A 20,751-nucleotide genomic window follows, 5' to 3' on the forward strand; every position below is an offset into this window, starting at 1 on the left:
CCATTTCTATCTCTTGTTTTTATGTTAGAAATTTCCAGGTGTGTTTTTCAATCTGTAGAAGCCCATATGTGTGGAAAATCAGCAGGCATTCCTACTTGAGACAACTGAAAGGAACAACACCAAATCAGAGTGGGAGCCCGTTCCTTTACACAGAGGAAAGAGGCACCATTTTAGTTATCTTCTGAGACTGTTGTCATTCAATTACATTATTAGCACTTGACATTATAAAAATGTTCTACCATCATTAGCAAATGTCAAATATAATGAAGTGTTTTCCTGACTTATTTTCTTCCTGATATAATAGACGAAAATGCAAATGGACTTTGTAATCCAGAAATTGTTTTTGATATCTGAAACCAACACCGAGTCAACTTGGTATGGAATTATTAAATTTGTTTATTCTTTATATTTTCTTTGAAATTGGGAGGAAATTTCTGCCTTATATTTCTTATTACATTTCTCCTGCTTGGTGAGATTTTGTATCCTCCTTGATAGGTTACAAATATATCCAATTAGATTGTGTTTCTGGGTTCAAATCAGAACGATGTTGGAAAGGCAGCATCATCATGTGACTTAAATACTGTCTGAAAGTGTCCATATCTTCCCTTCCTTCCTCTCTCCCTCCCTCCCTCCCTTCCTCCTTCCTGTTCTTTCTCTTTTTCTCATAAGAAATTTTGATATATAATGGCTCTCCAATCCTGTGGTTTCTAGCAGCTTCCTGTGACATTTCAATCACAATTTAATGGAACCTTGGCTTCTGTCTCGAAGATTAAATACACCCACAATGTGAAATTGAAGCATTTTATAACAGGAGAACTAGTTCCTTTACTGTCACAATAAAATTAACATATTTTGAAAAGGGGACAGCATCACTGGAAAAGGTCAAGAAGAAAGAGATAAAGCCACCGTTTCCAACACAACATTATTCAGTGTCTGTGTTGAAATGTCTCTTGACAGGGAGGGTCTAGGTCACCACTTAACAGTGTCTGCAGTGTGCAGTCTGTTTCCCTCTGTTGAGAAAGTAAGGAAAATCAATGCACTGTAAAGAGACCTCATCAGGTACGGTCCTCCGGCTTGCACAGATGCTGCTCGGTCAATGGTAGGAAGATACTTTACCAATGGAAAAAAGAAAGTCATTTTAAGTTGCTGCACAGTGGGGGTGGACTGGGCAAGTTACATTTTAGATAAGGTATTCTGGAAAAAAATGAAGTTGAGCCATATGTGGGAACGTTTTTGAATAGACTCTCTTCTGAGAGCTAAAAATATGTTACAAAATTTCTCAGTCTACCTTGGTTTTTTAAACATTATTTAGGAATTTAACCTTGGCATTTTTCCATACTTACTTCATTTCACTGTTAGGTATACTGTTAACTGAAATGAATCCACTGTCTATCTAAGGCTAACTATATAAGCTCAACAATGGCTTCTTTTTGCCTAATGAATTTGTATAGTTGTCTCGCTGATTTGCAGTTTGTGAAATTCCTAACATTTACATTTTCATAATATTTATAAAACAGGCAAATTGCAATAATGTTCAAATGATTGCTTGGTAAAATCTATTATATAGGAATGTAACTAGGAAGCTTTTGGTTTCTAATATTATGATTGGGATTTAATTTTTACAAGCATCTATAATTATTTATTAATACATTTTATAGTTATAAGTTTAATATTTTACTACCACTCTACCCATTAAAGATATTAGCCTCTGTCCTTTCTGGTACAGTGTAGTTATTTCTCAGGTTATAACCTGATTTTTCTATCATTTCAAATTTTCCTCTTGTTTTTTTCATATGCTGAAGTTTTTATTTTGTCTTCTGACCCTGGAAGTATATTCCAGAAGATCTTCCATTGGTTTTTACTTTGTTTCTGCTATTTTAGAGCTATACTCTGTTTTTGTCCTATTCCTGAAACCTTGTATCCATTATCATACCTAACAAGCATCTTCTAATCATTCCAGGATTTCCTCTGATCTAACAGTAGAATGCATTATTGTTGGCTTGATGAAAAGTATAATACCCTTAGCTAATGTCCAGTTTCCTTTTTTTATTGTCAATGTAATGTACAGAGGGGTTGCAGTTACATAAGTAAGGTAATAAGTACATTTCTTATCCAACTTGTTATGCAGCTCACATGGTCTCAGGATCATTCAGTGATTCCTAACCTCTTTCATCATCTTTCTTTGAACTTATAGGAACCAAATAGGATATGCCACACAAATTAGGCATTGTAAACAACCTTAAGCTTCTCACTGTTTGCCATTTGGAGTATAAGTATCCAAACAGGAGAAAGCCTGAGAGTTAAGAACATACCTAGCTTGAGTCCATGGTAACACTGATTCCCTGATATTTCATTTTCATTGTAAAGGGAGCTCTTTCTGTGTCATCCAACACATTAGACCTTTAATCTTGGGAGTGGGGGAAGAGCTGAGATGCCTTCTGCAGACAAAGGAGGCATCTCAGGGATAAGTAAGGAAGAGGATACAGACTTAAGTAGAAGGACAATCACATTTTGTCCAAAGTAATGAGCACCTAAAGCATGGTAGGAAAGAGAAGGCAGACCCCAGTCCCCAAGGCTTTTGGTAAAGGGAAAGCTGAAGAACATTTGGATTAGAAATGATACCTCAGATCCTCAGGTTGAAATAAGGAAAAAATTTTTTATCGTGAAAATACCGTACAGAAGCGTTACAATTACATGGGGAAGATAATGAGTACATTTCTTATCAAGCATTGTAGCTTCCTCCTTTGTTTCCCCTTCCCAATCCACCCCTCCCCCACCAAAGTTGTAAAGTTTGTTTTAGACATAACGACTTGTACATCTCGTTGTTGCAATGGGTCCACCTGTATCCCTATTTAAACAATTTGTTTTTTCCCTTCCCCTCCCCAAATTATACCAACATCAAATACAGTGAAAACAGAGGTTATACCGTGGGAGAGGGACAACTAGTATATGACTGAGACACGCAGAAACGGTCAAATATGTTGATGTTAGGTGAAATGAACTCCAAGATAAGGACCAAATGGTTTTTCTTTCTTGCGATTGTTTCTGACATATTTATAAGATGATTTGTTTTGTTTCTTTGTATGTCCCTCCCCCAAGGAATCATTTGTTTAGCACAATTATCCATGGAATGTAACAGAGCCGTTTCCATGTGTCTGTCTCTGATTCCCAATTTTAACTGTTATGTACACTCTCTTTTTGAGGAACCCTGTATTTCTAGGCTATTATCTCCCATTTTGAGTTATCCCTTCTCCACATTTCAACCACCACAGCCAGCACTTGCCATTTATTGACCATTGTTTTTGTGCTGCTACATGAATTATTTCACATAACCCTGATACAGGTGTTAAACTTCAGAGGGGTCTAGTTTAGAGACTTAGGAACTTGTATATGTGCTCCCCAGCTACCTAACAGGAGAGCAGGAGCTAAACTCAGATCTGTCTTACTCAAACATCCCCACAAAGCTCGTGTTTTCATTCTCATTTTACAGTTGTATAAGCTGAAATTGAGCCACAAGCTCCTTACAAGGAGATTTTTTTTCTAAAGCTTCTCTTTTCTCCCACATTGGCTTGTATTTGTGGACAGATAATAAACACATAATGATGGAAATAATCCATTTCTCTGGCTTGAAACTATAAGCCACAGAATTTTAGGTAAATCTCATCTTTATTTTTATTTTCTGTAGTTAGATGTTCTTTAATGGGGTTTCCATCTTTACTAAAAGTTTTTTTTAGAGTATTCCAGGGATGCCATATAAAATCATAAGGCAAATAAGGTTAAAAATGATAGATAGCTGTGCATTCCATTTGTGTTTTTATCTCTTGAAACATCTTTTGGAGTTGTTAATCACTGCCAAAGATGTATTGCCTTATTTCTAAGAGATCCTCTTTTATTTTTTAGGATACAGCAGGCCAGGAAAGATACAGGACCATCACCACAGCCTATTATCGTGGGGCCATGGGCTTCATTTTAATGTATGACATTACCAATGAAGAGTCCTTCAATGCAGTACAAGATTGGTAAGTTACAGCACATACAGCTGTTACTAAGGATGGAAGCTTTCTTCCCACTCTTTCTTCCTTTACAGCAGTGATCATGGTGCATTGTCATTTTTGTGCTTATCATATACAGCAATCCTGATTGTGCTTCATAAGCCTAAAAATTGGTGGTTATGCTCAGGGCTATTGTGAAGGGATCAATAGGAAGTTATTTTGATGATATTCCTACATTTTTTAAAAAATGTCTGTGCTTCATGTCCTATTAGCCAACCTGCCATAGAGTGCCTTCCTTTTATGCTTTTCTTTTCTTTTCTTTTTACTGGTTCTAAGGCTTGAACATGGGGCCTGGGCACTGTCCCTGAGCATCTTTTTGCTCAAAGCAAAGGCTCTACCTCTTGCGTATCAGCACCACTTCTGGCTTTTTTGAGAAGTTCTTTGGAGATAAGAGTCTAATGGACTTTCCTGCCCGGGCTGGCTTCAAACTCCGATCCTCCTATATCAGCCTCCTGAGTAGCTGTGAGCTGCCTGCACCTGGATAAATCAATCTTTCTCTCTCTTTCCTTCTTCCTTTTCTTTTCTCTTTCTTTCTTTCTTTCTTTCTTTCTTTCTTTCTTTCTTTCTTTCTTTCTTTCTTTCTTTCTTTCTTTCTTTCTTTCTTTCTTTCCTTCCTTCCTTCCTTCCTTCCTTCCTGTTTTTTTTTTTTTTTTGTCTTCCTGTGGCTTAAACTCAGGGCCTGGACACTGTCTCTGAGCTCTTTTGCTCAATGGTAGCACTCTACCACTTTGGACCAAAGCTCCACTTCCTTATATTTTTAATTCAATAAAGGTTTGCAAGTGTACATGGGATTTAGAAATGGTAGCCCTTAAGCTAAGTCTAGCCTGCTACTTGTTTGTTTATAAATAAAGTTTTATTGGAACATAGCCAGGCTCATTTGTTTATTGGCTGTGGTGCTTTCACACCATAACAACAGAGTTAAGTAGCTGCAACAGAAACCATATGGCCTGAGAAGACTAAAATATTTCCTATCTGGCCACTTGGAGGAAAAGTTTACTGACTCCTTATCTAGAAGATTTGTTACATGGGTTATTCAAACTGAAATTTTTCAAAGGACTGGAGTAATGGGAAAAATAGAGCCTAAACCCTTTCAACTCATAACTTCCATCTATAATGACTGTGGCTTCCTTATCTCTCCCATCAGTACTTTGGGAGGATTCAGAATAGCAGAGGAGAATGGTCATTAGTTCCTCCTGTAAAAGGGCCTTTTTTTTTTTTTCAGAGTCAGAATCTAGCTGAAGTTTTGTGTGGTATTGAAAGAGAAATTGAGCTCCCAATGGTAGTGACCACTGACTGAGGGAATTCATACCACATTTTAACTCTAAATAGTCACAGCTTATCTATGAATAAGGACTATAGTAAAAATATGCAAGCAAAACAAATAGCATTCATTCTTGTTCTGTTTTGTGTAACATTAACCTCAGTGACTTTTTTAATGCATATCATTAGCTTGAAGCAGGTCAGGTGTCATTATAAACTTAGATTTGCTTTATGTTGTTTCTTTTAAATGCTGATTGTTCTCCCAGAAGATATCCACATCTTTCTTCATCATATGTACACATATATTGAGACACATACATATACATTTACAACGTATGAAATAATAACATTGATAATAGTAACTCAGAAGAGAAATATACTTAGAAACTGAAAAAGCAGTAAGTGTAGTATCTGTAGGAAATCTAATTGTTTTGTACTGAAGGACATAGAGGACATAGTGACCTTTGTTATTAGATTGAATGTTATAAAACCTCTGGTTCATGTCAAATTATTGTGCAAATTTAAGACAATTCCAAAGGCCAGCAGGTTTGTTATAAAATGAAAGGAAACAGAAAATTTCTATATAGGGATCTATATCAGGATTTGATTTAGGATAAAAGTAGCATGCAAATTAGTACCGCAAATTATTGCTTAGTTAATAGTGTTATGGTATCTAGTTAATTGACAGCTATCACTGAGGTAAAAATGTTCATTTAACTTTGGCTAGTCTTTTTCTGAAGATGTTGAGACCAGCACTTTTAACCAGGACTTGTTCTAACCAGGCTCAGTGTTCCAAATGCCATTTGCACCCACAGTTTGTTTTGCCCTGTTGTTTCAATGAGAGTTACTTGGCCACTGAAAACACCTGGAAGGGTACTGTGAGCTCAACCCAAGTGACAGTAAAACCAGGAGCACATCCCTAAAGCCTCAAGCCTCAAGAAATGCTTCTTCCTCTCTCCTCACTCATTTTCTCTTCAACCCCTCTATCTCACAACACATTGATGCTTGTATTTCCAGAGTTTCTCCTCTTCAAATCCAACTCTATATACACTACCATTCCTTGGAAGCTCTGTTTTCTCTCTTTAGAAAGGCACAATTATTCTTGTCTCTTTTGGACTTCTCTCAAACCTCACATACTCTTCCACTCATCTGAGGGTGAGTAAGCTCTGGTGGCTTTTTATTTTATTGTTCTCTGTGTCCTTGGCCATCTTCTCACTACCACAAATTCATTTATTATTGACATCTGATACCTTTCAAATTTTAATTTCTAGTTTAGTCTGATTATAAACTGCTATGCTGCATTTCCACATCCCCCAAATATTTCTCTACCTGGACACCCTGCTAATGTATCAAAATCGATTATCTTTCCCTCAAACTGCTCACTTTTGTAACATCATTATTTCTGTTCATTGTAATAACATACTTTATTACTCAGGGTTATTACTCAGGGGCCACCTTGAATCCAGTTTTGAGACTCAGCCATTCCAATGGGAGCTACCTCACACATATTGACTCAAAATATCCTTTAAATCTGTTGCTACCCTTCCATTTCTTTTTTGACCATCCTTGTGAAATATATTGTTATCTTTTGCTTCTACCCTCATTGAGCTACCAAACTGATATTTCATAATTCAGAGTTTTACCTTTCCTAATCATTACTTTCTCATTGGCTACTCCAAGATTCTTCCACAACAACTGGATCTTGAATTTTATGAAGACCTCTGCCAAACTCTCATGAGCCATGATTCCATTCTGAAATTAATATGACAACTTGCAATCTGACTTTCACACATACTGTATCACAAAGCCCTTATTTCTTTACAGCTTCCATTTCATATTATTCTTCAATCATATGGAACAATTTATTACTCCTGAATATGAGCCCAAACACTTCAAATTCTGTGTTTCCTTTGTATACCTCCCTCTAGTTTATTTTTTTCTACAACCTTATACTTCATCCATAGATTTTTCTAAAATCCAAGAAGTCTATCATTTAAATCATTACTTATTCAATCAGTTTTCTACAAAGCTACATAGGCATTTTTAGGTTTTATTAAAAATTATTCAGCAACACTTATTGAGCATCTGGTCTTTGACAGCCAATTTCTTACACATTGTACTTGCTACCATTGCCAGCACTATCTCAGTTAGTAGGTCTGCCATTACCCATCTATCTGATTTAGATTCTTGCACTCATCACACTTTATAAACCACCAAGTTCAACCATGTTGACTTTCTGAGTGCCTCTCAAATGCCACTCTAGCACTTTCGACAGACCTCATAGAAAACCTTCAGACTATTGCAATTTGATTGTACTTTGTTGTGTTTACTGGATTGTTACTAAGCCTTTTTTTCCCTAGTACTGAATATAGAACAACCCAATATCTGCTTTCTATTCTTTTTTCAATTTTTTGAATTCCTATATTTTATTTCTTTTTAATATCATATATTAATTTTACAAATGGATAAATTTAATTGTGGCTTTTCTATGTAGGTGTATTATATACTTCAATCAAATTTACCTTGTAACTATTTCTTATCACCTTTTCCTAACCCCCCCTTTTTTCCTACTCTGACTCCTACTAGTCTATGGCCAGTCTCCGTCTGTGTTCATGTCTTTTTTTCTTTCCTTTCCTTTCTTCCTTCCTTCTTTCTTTCTTTCCTCTTTCCTTCCCTTCTTTCCTCCCTCTCATCTCACCTCCTTCGTTCCTTCCTCTTTCTTTTACCTTCCAGTTGGAACATAGCCTCAAATATACAAAATCTAGATAACTTGTCTAGGTTCTTTATGAAAGTCTAGTACGATGACTCAGAATCTCTACACAGTACATTTTAATTTTATTTAAAAATCTTCTCCATCTGTTCCTTTAATGCTTTTCTATATAAAGTGTGACATGGCCAAACACTGCTGAATTTCCTGTTGGAGAATATCATTGTCTTATATCCTCCTCCATCTCATTTGTTCATTCTGCTTTTTATATCACAATAAAGAACTAAAAATATAAAGTTTGTTTAAAGCTGGAAATCTGGTGAACAGATTGATGAAAAAAATCCCTACAAGCCTAAGGATAAAAGTCTAACACCAAATTCATATCGGTTTTAAATAATCGCTTCTGTGTTTTTCAGGGTATCATTGCAACTGTGCCAGAACTAGAACAAAGCTTTACCTTCCAATATTCTCTTCCTATGACATTTTGTTTGTTTCTTCTTTCCCCCCAAATACACCACTGTAAGATCATATAATTTTAGCCTGATAGCAACAACTAAGATTTGATGAGTAGTTACTAAGCTTTTATTCAGAGCTTCCTAATCCTCTTTTCTAAATCAGTGCTGTTACAGCTCAGAAGGGGAGTGGTAGGATTAGAGCAAAATGTCTGACCCTATACTTTCACTACTAGCCCAACTGAGGCTCCAGGAGCCTCTTTTCTCTTTTTGGATGCTAATGACTACATTTCTTATTGTTGGTCTGAGGCAGCTATGAAACAGTTTTTTTTTTTTTTGCATAGAAAATACAAATTAAACTGAAGTTTAAGTCACCCTATGGTATGACTCCCTTCAAAAATAAAACCAAAACACCCTGTTTCCTCAATTGTCTTTAACATCTTAGTAAATAACACTCGCAAAAGCTCTCATTTTCTGACTCTATCTCCAATCATTTAAAAATTATTGTTATATCTTGTTTCTAATTTCAAAATATAGTTCATGCTCTTTAATCACAGCAGTTATGTTGAGGTGCTTGAGAGCCTCAAAATAACATTCTTCCAACAGACTGATATATAGCCATGGTTTATATGTGTTTTTACTGAAAGACATTATATTTGTGTGTGTGCACCTCTGGAGACATATACACAACTATGATCTATTAATGCATCTTATGACAAACAATGCCATAATATATGCCTGAAAGAAACTTATCCAACACATGAATTTTATCCATAAAACACATCACAACCTTCCTGTGCTCAAAAACACCAGGCAACACTTGAACACCATACTTGACAGTAATTTTGATCAGTAAAATCATATACACATGCTCATACATAAAAAAGCAAAATAAGTAAACCAAACTAAATAGTAGAAGAAATGAAAAATGTGATGCCAAATAGACTGTAAAAATGATGCTAATTGATATTGTGAGATCTAAGACAAGAAGGCAGAGCATTGATTGCATTGCTTTACCCCAAATGAGATGGTTGACTTTGATTTTTATTACTCTGTCCAGTCAGCCAACTTTCTGCCTTTGGGTTCTAGTTTTGTTGTTGTTGTTGTTTACACACTCAATTTGATGCATTTGTTTCTGATTACCCCCAACAAATTTATCAGGCTGGACAGTGACATAGAAATTAGCTTCATGAATAATGCAATATATTAAAAATGTAAAGCCTTGAATTAAACAAGTCATCCAATACTGAATAGGCCCAATAGGCAAACCTGGATTTATATTCTGATCACAGAGAATTGTAAGTGTGTATGTGTGTGTCTGTGTGTGTGTTCAATCTAGTAAATACCAAATAGTTTGAAACTGGAAGCATAAATTAGTAGTTAGTATATTGATTATGTATGTATACAGAAAATACTAATAGAATGGAGGGTACCCATCTTGTGTGATTTTGTGTTTTGATGCCCAACTAACATCAACTATACTTAGGAAGCAGCAGTCCTTAAATATTGACAGTAATGTGAATACAAGAACCTAAATTCTAATAGATTCAACCTTACTCCAGTCAGGGTATATGAGGAACTTAAAGATTAAACATAAAACTTGCACTCTTGAATAAAGGTGTTATGTAAATACAATTGCCATTTGTTCTGTTTCACTTACACTTTAAAAATATACTTCCTGGAAGTTTCTAATGTGCAGTTTTGTGTCACAATATTTATAGCAATACCAGTATTTCTAGCAGGATTCCCCAGGTCTCTGTCTATTAAAATGTATGCTCTTTTCTCTAAAATTAGTTATCTGCCTTTGAGGGTAAATTTTTTTGAGAGACAATAATTACACTTGTCATGTAATTCCTCGGAGAAGCCCATTTTCCAGTTCTAGATCTTATAGCTTGGTTTCTAGATGGAATTTGTAATGATTGATATTTGAAAGCAAAGCTAAGAGATTGTTGCTGATCCTGTTTAGAGAACGGTTTTTGGCTTTAAAAGTGAAAGCACACTGTGACCACTTCTATAAATGCAGATCCATCAGGAACGATTTCCCTTCCAGTCTACTCACTAACCTGAGTAAACATGTTTACTAAGTATCATTGGCATTTATTTACTGTTTGTCCAATCACCAAGTAAATAAGGCATCACTCACTATGAAATGAGTATAAAGATACACTCTTCTAAATCTAAGTGGACACAACCAGTCTCATCTCTCACCAATTATAAAAGTGTTTCGCTGTATGTTCGATGTAAATCTCTTTACTCTAAGTGGAGAATTATGGATCACAACTTATTTATTTACCATTGAGAAATTTGTTCATTTTTTTGGAAGTATTCAGGTTTTAACGCCTTGCATTGGCTAGGCTGTCATTTGCTACTGGAACCATATTCCAGCATTTTTTACTGTAATTACATTTTAATTAGGGGTCCCACACTTTTCCCCAGGATCAGTCACAAACAACAATCCTCCCAATCATGCTACGTATGTTATAGATATGTATTACCTGTTATTTGTTAAGATGGGTCTTGCTAACTTTTTGCCCAGGCTGACTTCAAAATATGGTCCTGATCTCTATCTTCTAAATAGCTAGAACTATAGGTAGGCCCACAATAAGACATGGCTATTTATTTTTGCAGTTAGATTATTGAGTATAAATATCCTAATTATCAGTTGTAAATCAACTAACTCCTTATAAATATACTCCTTGGAAATGACAATTAAACATTAAAGAAAACTATTCAGAAGAAAAAATAGAATAGCATATAAGTCATAGGAGCACTGTATTTGTTTGTATTTGTTTAGGTGATCAATATTTATAGGTGATAATATATGCAGTCCCTTACCTGTCTGATTATATATATGATATATCTGATTTATATTTTACATATATATATATATATATATATATATATATATATATACATGATTCAATAAGCTATGGAATCTTATGGTAAGTATTCTTACATCTTTCCCTTTCTGAGTCATCAATTTTCAAAACAACAGTAAGAGTCATAGTGTAAGTAAAGGAAAGTTATAAGCAATCCAATCTTATATCACAGTCTCTGTGACTCCATCTTATATCTCTACTGACTAACATGGAACATTCCTTATATACATTTCTGTTGTATTTTATCATCTAATTTTTACATATAAATATCACACTAACTTTTTAAATAATTTTCCTTCTTATAGTATAGTGAAATCTCAGTGAGAGATGTCACAATGATGGCATGAAATCTAGTTCTTGAATATAATTCATTCTAATCACTCCTGAATAGAATGAACTTTTTTAAATTGACATTCTAATGTATGCCTTTAGTTATTCAAACAAATGTTTAGAGAACCAATTTTTATTATATTTTTTGTTGTAAAGATGCTGTACAGAGGGGTTATAGTTACATGAGTAAGGTAATGAGTACTTTTCCTCTTGAGCATTGTTACCCGCTCCTTTGTTTTTCTCCAACCACCCCTTCCCTTCCCCTTCACTCTCCACCTCCCAAACTCCTTCGCCCTTCCTCAAGTTGTAAAGATCGTTTTTAAATAATGTCTTGTAGCTCTCACCGTTACAATGGGTCAGCCTGTATCCTTGTTTCAGCCTTTTGTTATTTCCCCTCCCCTCCCCAAATTAGAAAAATGTATTTATAAGATGCAGAGTACTGGAATGGTGAAAACAGGGGTTATATCACGGGAGAAGAACATACAAAAGAAACAAAAGAAATCATAGAGTACATTATAAGTACATTAAAAACAACAGCAACAAAGATAAAACCTCTTGTGTCTATCGAGTTCATTTCTCATATCTTGGCTCATTTCACTTAGCACCATCTTATATGGTCATATGTGCTTAGCTTTTGACCTTTTCTACTTGTCTGGTAAGATTATCCTAGACATATACTAGTTATTGCAAATAAGGGAAACCATGGGACCTATGTTTCTTTGGGTCTGGCTTACTTTACTTAGTATAATCTTTTTCAAGTCTTTCCATTTCCTAACAAATGGGGCAGTGCCATTCTTCTTGATGGAGGCATAGAATTCATATATTTGTGTATATATATATATATTCATATATTTGTGTGTATATATATATATATATATGTACACACACACACACACACACACACACACACACACACACACACACACACACACACACACACACACACACACACACACACACACACACACACACATATATATCACATTTTCTTGATCCATTCATCTACTGAGGGATATCTGGGTTGCTTCCATACCTTAGCTATGGTAAATAATGCTGCAATAAACATAGTTGTGCTGGTAGCCTTAGTATGGCCTTGTTTGTGATCATTTGGGTAAATGCTCAAAAGTGGGATTGCTGGGTCATAGGGGAGTTCTATGTGGAGTCTTTTGAGGAACCTCCATACAGCTTTCCAAAGTGGTTGAACAAGTTTACACTCCCACCAACAATGCAGTAAGGTTCCTTTCTGTCCACATCCCTTCCAGCATCTGTTGTTATTAAATTTTGATTATAGCCATTCTAACTGGGTTGAGGTGGAATCTCAATGTTGTTTTGATTTGCATTTCTTTTATGGCCAAAGAAGTTGAGCATTTCTTCATGTGTCTATTGGACATTCTTATTTCCTCTTCAGAGAAGTCTCTCTTTAAATCTTTAGCCCACTTATTAATTGTGCAGTTGTTTCTTTGAGGATTTGTTGTAGGGGGATTTAATTTTTTGAGTTCTAAGTATATTTTAGATATACAAGATTGTCCTCACTTAAGATACCAACCACAAGTTTGTGATTCCCAAGTCTGCCCTAACTTCAAAGCAGATGGATAAAATTTTGAGGGTTCCAAAAATTCCATTCAGGTTCAATAATCCACCAGCATGACTCTCAGAACTCAAGAAAGTACACTTATGAATCTATCTATCTATCTATCTATCTATCTATCTATCTATCTATCTATCTATCTATCTATCTATCTATCTATCTATTTATCTATCTCTGAGTACCTGTGTGTGTGAGAGAGAGAGAAAGAGAGAGAGTATGTATGTATATGTATATAACTGCAAAGAAATATAAATCAGAACGAACCAAAGAGAGAAATGGCAAGATTGGGCAGCATTTCAATCATGAAGCTCCTGGCACATTTTATGTGATAATATGAAACATATGAAAAAACAAGGTTCATTTATCCAAGCTTTGGTGTTCAGAGGTTTTTTTGGTGTTTCATGACATATGTATAGTTGGTTGAATAGTTGCCCACATAGATGAACACATTTTTCAACCCATCTCCTTCTTTGAAGGTGTGTCTAATAACACATGACTCAAAATTCTAACCACTTAATCACATATCTGTCCTTTCTTGCATGGTTATCTGCCATCCCAGAGCATCTCATTATCATAAAATATCATTTATTCTGCAAGGAGACCACCAGGAAAGACAAAGACATTCCAGTCATGTGCAGAATCCCACTTTCCACCATTTTCAGGGTTACTTCCCAGAAACAGGGAATAAAGGACAGATTCTTTGTAACTCAGTGTCCATTTGCTTATTCATAATCAACAAACATACCACTAAATTAATCCACAATGCAATTCTATAGCACTTACAAAAAGCTAGATAGTAAAGAGAACAATGAAGTATACTTTATTTAAAACTAAATAAAAACTAAAAACTGTTTCTTTCCTACACCATCTTATAGAAAATGGCCTTAACCCATCCAGGAGCTCTGTGAAGTTAAACAAAGAACACATCAGTGATCATAACTCCAGCCCATCTTCCTAGCCTAAATACTCTAATTTGCATCTGATTTAACCTTTGATGTTCTTTCTCCCTCTTGCCCTTGTTGATTCCCCAAATTTTGAAGCCAGTGGCTTGTTTTGTTTGTTTTCAAATAGTACAACAAATATTTTGACTCCCTATCCAACCAATAACCCCATCTACAATAAATCCCTTTCTTCAATTTCACATCTCTCTGAATTCCCTAGACTTGGTGCTAAACATGCTATTTTGGGCAGATTTACTCTCTGGTATTCAAGGTGTTAAGTACAATTAAAACTAACTGTATCCACTGCCCTAAATCCAGCACTTCTAATTGCATATCAAATATTTAAGCAACTTGAAAACAGAGGCTTTGCTACAGTGGAAATTATTTCCTTATCATTTCATTTTTACTAAAGTATGAATTTTAAGTGTGTATTATTACTTTAATTTATGTAAATCTTCACTTCTATACTTTATATTCTGAAGATGAATCCTTTCTGAACTGCTAGAAGTAACTTTTACATTCTGTGACCTTATAATATATAATGAAAAAACACCAAATATGGCTTAATTTTGGAGCAGGATAGGATTATTTGTCTTAGAAAAGATTTCTTTAAGCTATGAGGAAAATGTCTTCTTTTTCATTTTTTCTTAATTTTTACTTTTTAATTTTCCCAAGTAACATCTACAGCTATGCAGATCTGGGAAGGGAATGGAGAGGCAGGAAGAAAGATGCAGGATGCGAGCAGTTATTCATTAAAGCTCCATTTTGAGAAAGGACAGAGGCAATCAGCAAAAGGACTGGCAGTCTGGGCTGCTCAGGAGAGCTGTGAGGGCTTTACAACCCCTTAACAAAAGTCCTTTCTGTGCCTCCAAGTTAGAGAAAGCTGACAGACTCAAATACTGTGTAACCTTGGGAGGTTGACAGTACTTGTACTTTCTCAGGCTTATTTGACTAAACGAAAAGTAAAAAGAGTTCCTAACTTACAAGATGGCTTTGAAGAACAGAGAGAAAATCAAATGTAGCACCAAAGCACTCTCTGCCCTTAGATCTATATTGAACAGTAGTTTTCAATCTAGGCTGCACCGTGAGTCACCTGGAGATCTTTTGAAAGCTTATTTATTCTTTGCCAATTCAGTCACAATCTTTGCCCTTGTGACTCTAGCACTAGGATATTTTCAAAACCTTCTCCAGTGATCATAATATGAGGTCACATTGAAAAATGAGCTCTTTTCCCAAGGCGACTTTTGGTCACTTATTGGAATTAGAATCTCATATATTATTAATAACATTCTGGAAAATGCAAATGTATCTTATATAGTTCTTTAACGTTTGTTTAGTCAGATTGTGCAAAATATTTCTCCCTCCTCCTCTTCTTTTCCTTCTTCTTTTATAAGAAAAACTTAATGCCTGGGTTTATAGGCAGGGAGATGCTTTCCTACTTGAGCAACACTTCCAGCCCTTTTTTATTTTAGTCGTTATTGTTTTCATTTTAGTTGTTTGTTGGGTAGGATCATGCATTTATGCCTGAGGCTAGCCTCAGATCTCAGTCATTCTATTTACAAACTCCCTCGTAGCTGTGATGACAGGCACATGTCATCACATTGAGCAGCTTTTTGACTGAGATGAAGGTCTCATGCACTTCTTGTCTAGGTTGTTCACCTGCTGAGTAGCTAGGATTAGCTAAGTAACAATAGCCTTCCCTCTGGACTGGATCTTAATGGTAGTTCTTTGCCAGTGTGGTTATGTATGTAACATAGAATTTGGATATAGATCAAGAATTCAGAGCATTTGGATCAACAGGATTCAGATGCTGCTGAATAGAGGACCAGTGGTAGAGCTAGTTGCTTTCTGGAGCCATGCCCATTATAATCTTCCTCCTAACATAAGAAAGATATGCTTGGATCCATGGGCTGTATCAAGTCATTTTCCTGAAAAGATGCAGTAAGGAGGAGTAAATTTTCTCTATCCAAGATTTAACATCAGTGATATCTCTATAACTAGTCTGAGACCCCCACAGACTATTTCAATGTTGGAAATGGGCAGAGAAGACAAAGAAAAGGTTCTGTAGCTTGCAAGCCTGGGGTATGGCAGTAGTCATATGCTTTGCCAGCAATGGTGCCATCTCCAGCTAATTCAGCCTGTGGCAGGATTCTTAATGAGCCTCAGCAGTTCATTTGCTATGAGATAGGTACCTACTGAACCTTTGTGGTTTTGTTTTGTAGTTGCTGAGATGATTATGTAGAAAAGAGATAAGCCAATAGTTTCAGAACTTTTTGTAGTTTTTCACATATTCTGTGTTTTAAAAACATGAACTTCTAACCTAGAGTATACTGAATTTACATGAGAATATTCCATTTATCCCCCAAGAGTTATATTTTTTTTCATTTGAGGATTTTTGCATGGCAGTTACTAAGGTGGGTATCAAAATGAATCTACCATGTTCTCTTGGACTTCAGAATCTCTTAGGAGAAATGACTTGTAAAGCCCAGGTCACTACTGCACAAGCCCTTGCATTTTCAGCCTGTCTCTCAGCCTTTGTCTTCCCTCTTTATCTTCCTTGTTACCAGGAACCCTCTGATTTTCAGTGTTGTGATCTTCACATATCTACTATTTCATCTATAATGTCTCTATCTACCTTTCTTCACTCAGATCAACAAGCTTTCACTTCAAGGTGTGGTACTCTTTGCTACCTCTGCTTTTCCACAGAACAAGGCCTCCTTTTCTTACTGTAGAAGTCCATAAAGCTTTCATCCTATAAAGCTTACCACAACTACATTTCCATCAATAGTTGAGAGGAAGTACTAGCAGGCCACCCACGAGACAAATGTTTCCTAAAGGTCTTTCTTTCTGGTCTTGTGATCAGGATCAATTGCCATTGCCCTCGTATGTTATCATTTCTTTGATTCTTCTTCTTTTTTTATTTTATTTTTATTTTTTGTGAACACAGTGTACAGAGGGGTTACAATTACATGGGCAGGTTAATGTGTACATTTCTTATCAAGCATTGCAGCCTCCTCCTTTGTTTACCCTTCACATCCCTTCCCAGCCTCCCCTCCCACCCCCCCACCCAATCCTCCCCGCTTTCCACCCCCCCCCCCGTCCCCCCTTCTCCCTCCTCCCCGCACCAACATTGTAAAGCTCGTTTTCGACATGACAACTGTACTTCTCATTGTTGCAACAGGTCCACCTGTATCCTTAAACGACTTGTTTTTCCTCATCTCCTCCACAAGTTATACTGACATCAAATATAGTGAAAGCAGGGTTTATACTGTGGAGGAGGGACATACAAAACTACAAAGAGATAATCTTATAAATGCGTTAGAAACAAATGCATGAAAGGAAAAAAACATTAAAATACATATCTAAGGGTTCATTTTCCTAACATCACATTATCTGACCTTTTCCGCTTGACTCATACATATACTAGATATTGCAAATAAGGGAAACCATGGGACCTATGTTTCTTTGGGCCTGGCTTACTTCATTTAATATAATTTTTTCTGAGTTTTTCCATTTCCTAACAAATGGAGCAATGTCATTCTTTCTGATGGAGGCATAGAATTCCATTGTGTATATATACCACATTTTCTTGATCCATTCATCTACTGAGGGGCATCTGGGCTGGTTCCATATCTTAGCTATGGTAAATAATGCTGCAGTAAACATAGTTGTGCTGGTAGCTTTAGTGTGGTCTTGTTTGTAAACATTTGGGTAAATGCCCAAAAGTGGGATTGCTGGGTCATAGGGGAGCTCTATGTGAAGTCTTTTGAGGAACCTCCATACTGCTTTCCAAAGTGGTTGAACAAGTTTACACTCCCACCAACAATGAAGTAAGGTTCCCTTCTGTCCACATCCCCTCCAGCATCTGTTGTTATTAGAGTTCTTGATTTTTGCCATTCTAACTGGAGTGAGGTGGTATCTCAATGTTGTTTTGATTTGCATTTCTTTTATGGCTAGGGATGTTGAGCATTTCTTCATGTGTCTATTGGCCATCCTTCTTTCTTCTTCAGAGAAGTTTCTCTTTAAGTCTTTAGCCCACTTATTTATTGGGCAGTTGTTTCTTTGAGGATTTGTTGTTAGGGGATTTAATTTTTTGAGTTCCAAGTATATTTTAGATATGAGACCCTTGTCTGTTGTGTGGCTAGTGAAGATCTTCTCCCAATCCGTGGGCTTTCTATTGATCTTGCTAGCTATGTCCTTTGCCATGCAGAAGCTCTGCAACTTCATGCAATCCCATTTGTCCAACCTTTCTTTGATTTGTTGTGTTTCCGGGTCTCTATTCAGAAAATTTCGGCCTGAGCCAAGGAGACCTAGGGTTTCTCCTATTCCATCCAGTAATGTTTTCAGAGTGCCTGCTTTGACTTCGAGGTCTTTGATCCATTTGGAGTTGACTCTGGTGCAGGGTGATATATCTTTGATTCTTCTTTATGATCATTATTTCCTGTCTGTTGTTTCCAGTACATTGTAAGATTTTCTTTGAATATGAATTGTTTTTCTCTCTGTTACCCAAGGATGTCTCAAAGAAGTTTGCACTTATTAGCCACTCAGTTATTATTCAGTGGATGGGTAGATGAATGGGTGGATGGGAAAGCAAGGCTATGCCCATTCTTAGCTGACTATAGAGTTTTCTCCTTGTTTCAGCAACTCCTTTTAGCTGAGTGATTTCATATTTACCAGGGACTTAACAAAATCAAAACAATTCACAGAATGCATAAGTTGGCAATTGATTTGACAAAGTTGATTAAGACATTTGCACTTTAAAAGAGAGTTTTAAGCTGGATACTGATGGCTTATGCCTGTAATCCTAGCTATTCAAGAGGATGGGATCTGAGAACTCAGGTTGGAAGCCAGTGCAGGCAGGAAAATCCATCAGACTTTTATCTCCAGCTGACCAACAAATGGAAATGGAGCTTTGGCTCAAGTGGTAGGGAGCTAGCCTTGAGCAAAAAAGCTTAGGAATAGTGGTGCCTAGGTCCTGACTTCAACCCCTAGAATAGGCATTTTTTTCAAAAGGAGAATTTTATGTTCTTCAGCCAGCCTCTAATTTCTGAAGGACTTATGATGAATGCATACAGAAAAATCTTCTGTCCCAAGACTAGGAAAAATATAATTCCACCTCCCTCCAGTCACCATCTTCCCTCTAAGTACACTGCCAGGGAGTAAGTCTGTGCAAAATCACACTTTTGTGTCATTCTTGGGTAGTCTACCCTTTGTTATCACCTTCCCAAAGTTCTACAATCTGTGAGACTTTAAGAAAAACAAAGACATCACTAAAAAGACAGCTCTATTCTATGCTGAATATTCTAACAGAATCAAGAGACAGTTAATGCAGAGGATAGCTACACATATATGCACATATATGTAACCATCCTCATGATATTTCAGGAGAGGTATATGCAGTCGCATTAACTTAACATTAAGGACTTTGATTTATTACTTTACATTAACAGCCACTACACACTGATGTGATTCAGTACCATCCTGCATAATAATTAACTCATCCATAAAGTATATATCTGACAGCCAGAAAGAAGGCAATATTTGTTGTATGCTACTGCTGCAGCACAGAGAGAATTCACACCGTTTTTCTGACATTAGGAATCTCATGTGTATCACACCAAAGCAGGAAAGTGTTTGTCCAAGTTGCTTTGTGAATCCAATGTGCCAACATTCTTTAAAAATAAAAATTAAACGCTCTGTAGAGATACTTATTGTTTTAATAATTACAGCTGGTGTTTATTTCATTGGTTCCTGTGTCTAGAGCAGTGAGTTGTTCAATTGGTTCCTGTGTCTGGCAGCTGTGTTGTCCTTCAGGAGTCTTAGATCAGCAGCTGGAAGACAGTGGGAGAGGGCAAATTTTACATTGAAACAGTACCTTTTAACATTCCTCCCATCTTTTTCCAAGGAACTTCAAGTCTTCTAATTTGTTTCAGAAGTTAAAACATACCCTGGGTAGAAGAAAAGATTGCATTGATCCGGTAGCAAGAAAAAAAAATGAATTTCAGACTTGCTCTTCTCATTGTTGACATATAGGAAGTCTACTGAATATTGTGGGTTGATTTTATACTCTGCTACTTTGCCAACATTTCAAATCCAGTAGCTTGGGTGAGGAATCTACAATAGAGTTCTTTATATACAGGATCATGTGATCCTCAAAAAGGGAGAGCTTTACTTCTCTCCCTGTTTGTTCCCCTTTAGGTATTTCTCTTGCCTTATTGCTCTTGCTAGGAATTCCAGCTCTATTCTGAAGAGGAGTGGAGAGAGTGAGCATCCTTGTTGTGGATTTTAGAAGAAATGGTTTGAACTTTTCCCCATTAAATATAATGCTAGCTGTAGGCTTGTCATATATGGCCTTTATCATATTGAGAAATGTTCCAGGGATTCCTAGCTTCTCCAGAGCTTTCATCATAAAGGGGTGATTAATATTGTCAAATGTTTTTTCTGCATCTATTGAGATGATCATGTTCTTGTCCTTGCTTCTGTCGATGTGTTGAATTACATTAATTGATTTGCATATATTGAACCAGCTTTGCAATCCTGGA

At 36.2% G+C, this 20,751-nt stretch overlaps 1 protein-coding gene across 2 annotated transcripts in view; it reads left to right on the top strand.

The window, feature by feature from the left end:
• Nucleotides 1-20,751, top strand: part of Rab3c (RAB3C, member RAS oncogene family) — a 217,607-nt gene that overhangs the window by 111,133 nt on the left and 85,723 nt on the right. For both annotated transcript variants that reach the window (XM_070041215.1, XM_070041214.1), the window contains exon 3: nucleotides 3,901-4,019. In XM_070041215.1, coding sequence (XP_069897316.1) covers nucleotides 3,901-4,019 — 119 coding nt within the window. The remainder of the gene's footprint in view (nucleotides 1-3,900; nucleotides 4,020-20,751) is intronic.

This window comes from Dipodomys merriami, unplaced genomic scaffold (assembly GCF_024711535.1).
Source record: "Dipodomys merriami isolate MVZ:Mamm:240054 unplaced genomic scaffold, mDipMer1.0.p SCAF_30, whole genome shotgun sequence".
Taxonomy (NCBI): domain Eukaryota; kingdom Metazoa; phylum Chordata; class Mammalia; order Rodentia; family Heteromyidae; genus Dipodomys; species Dipodomys merriami.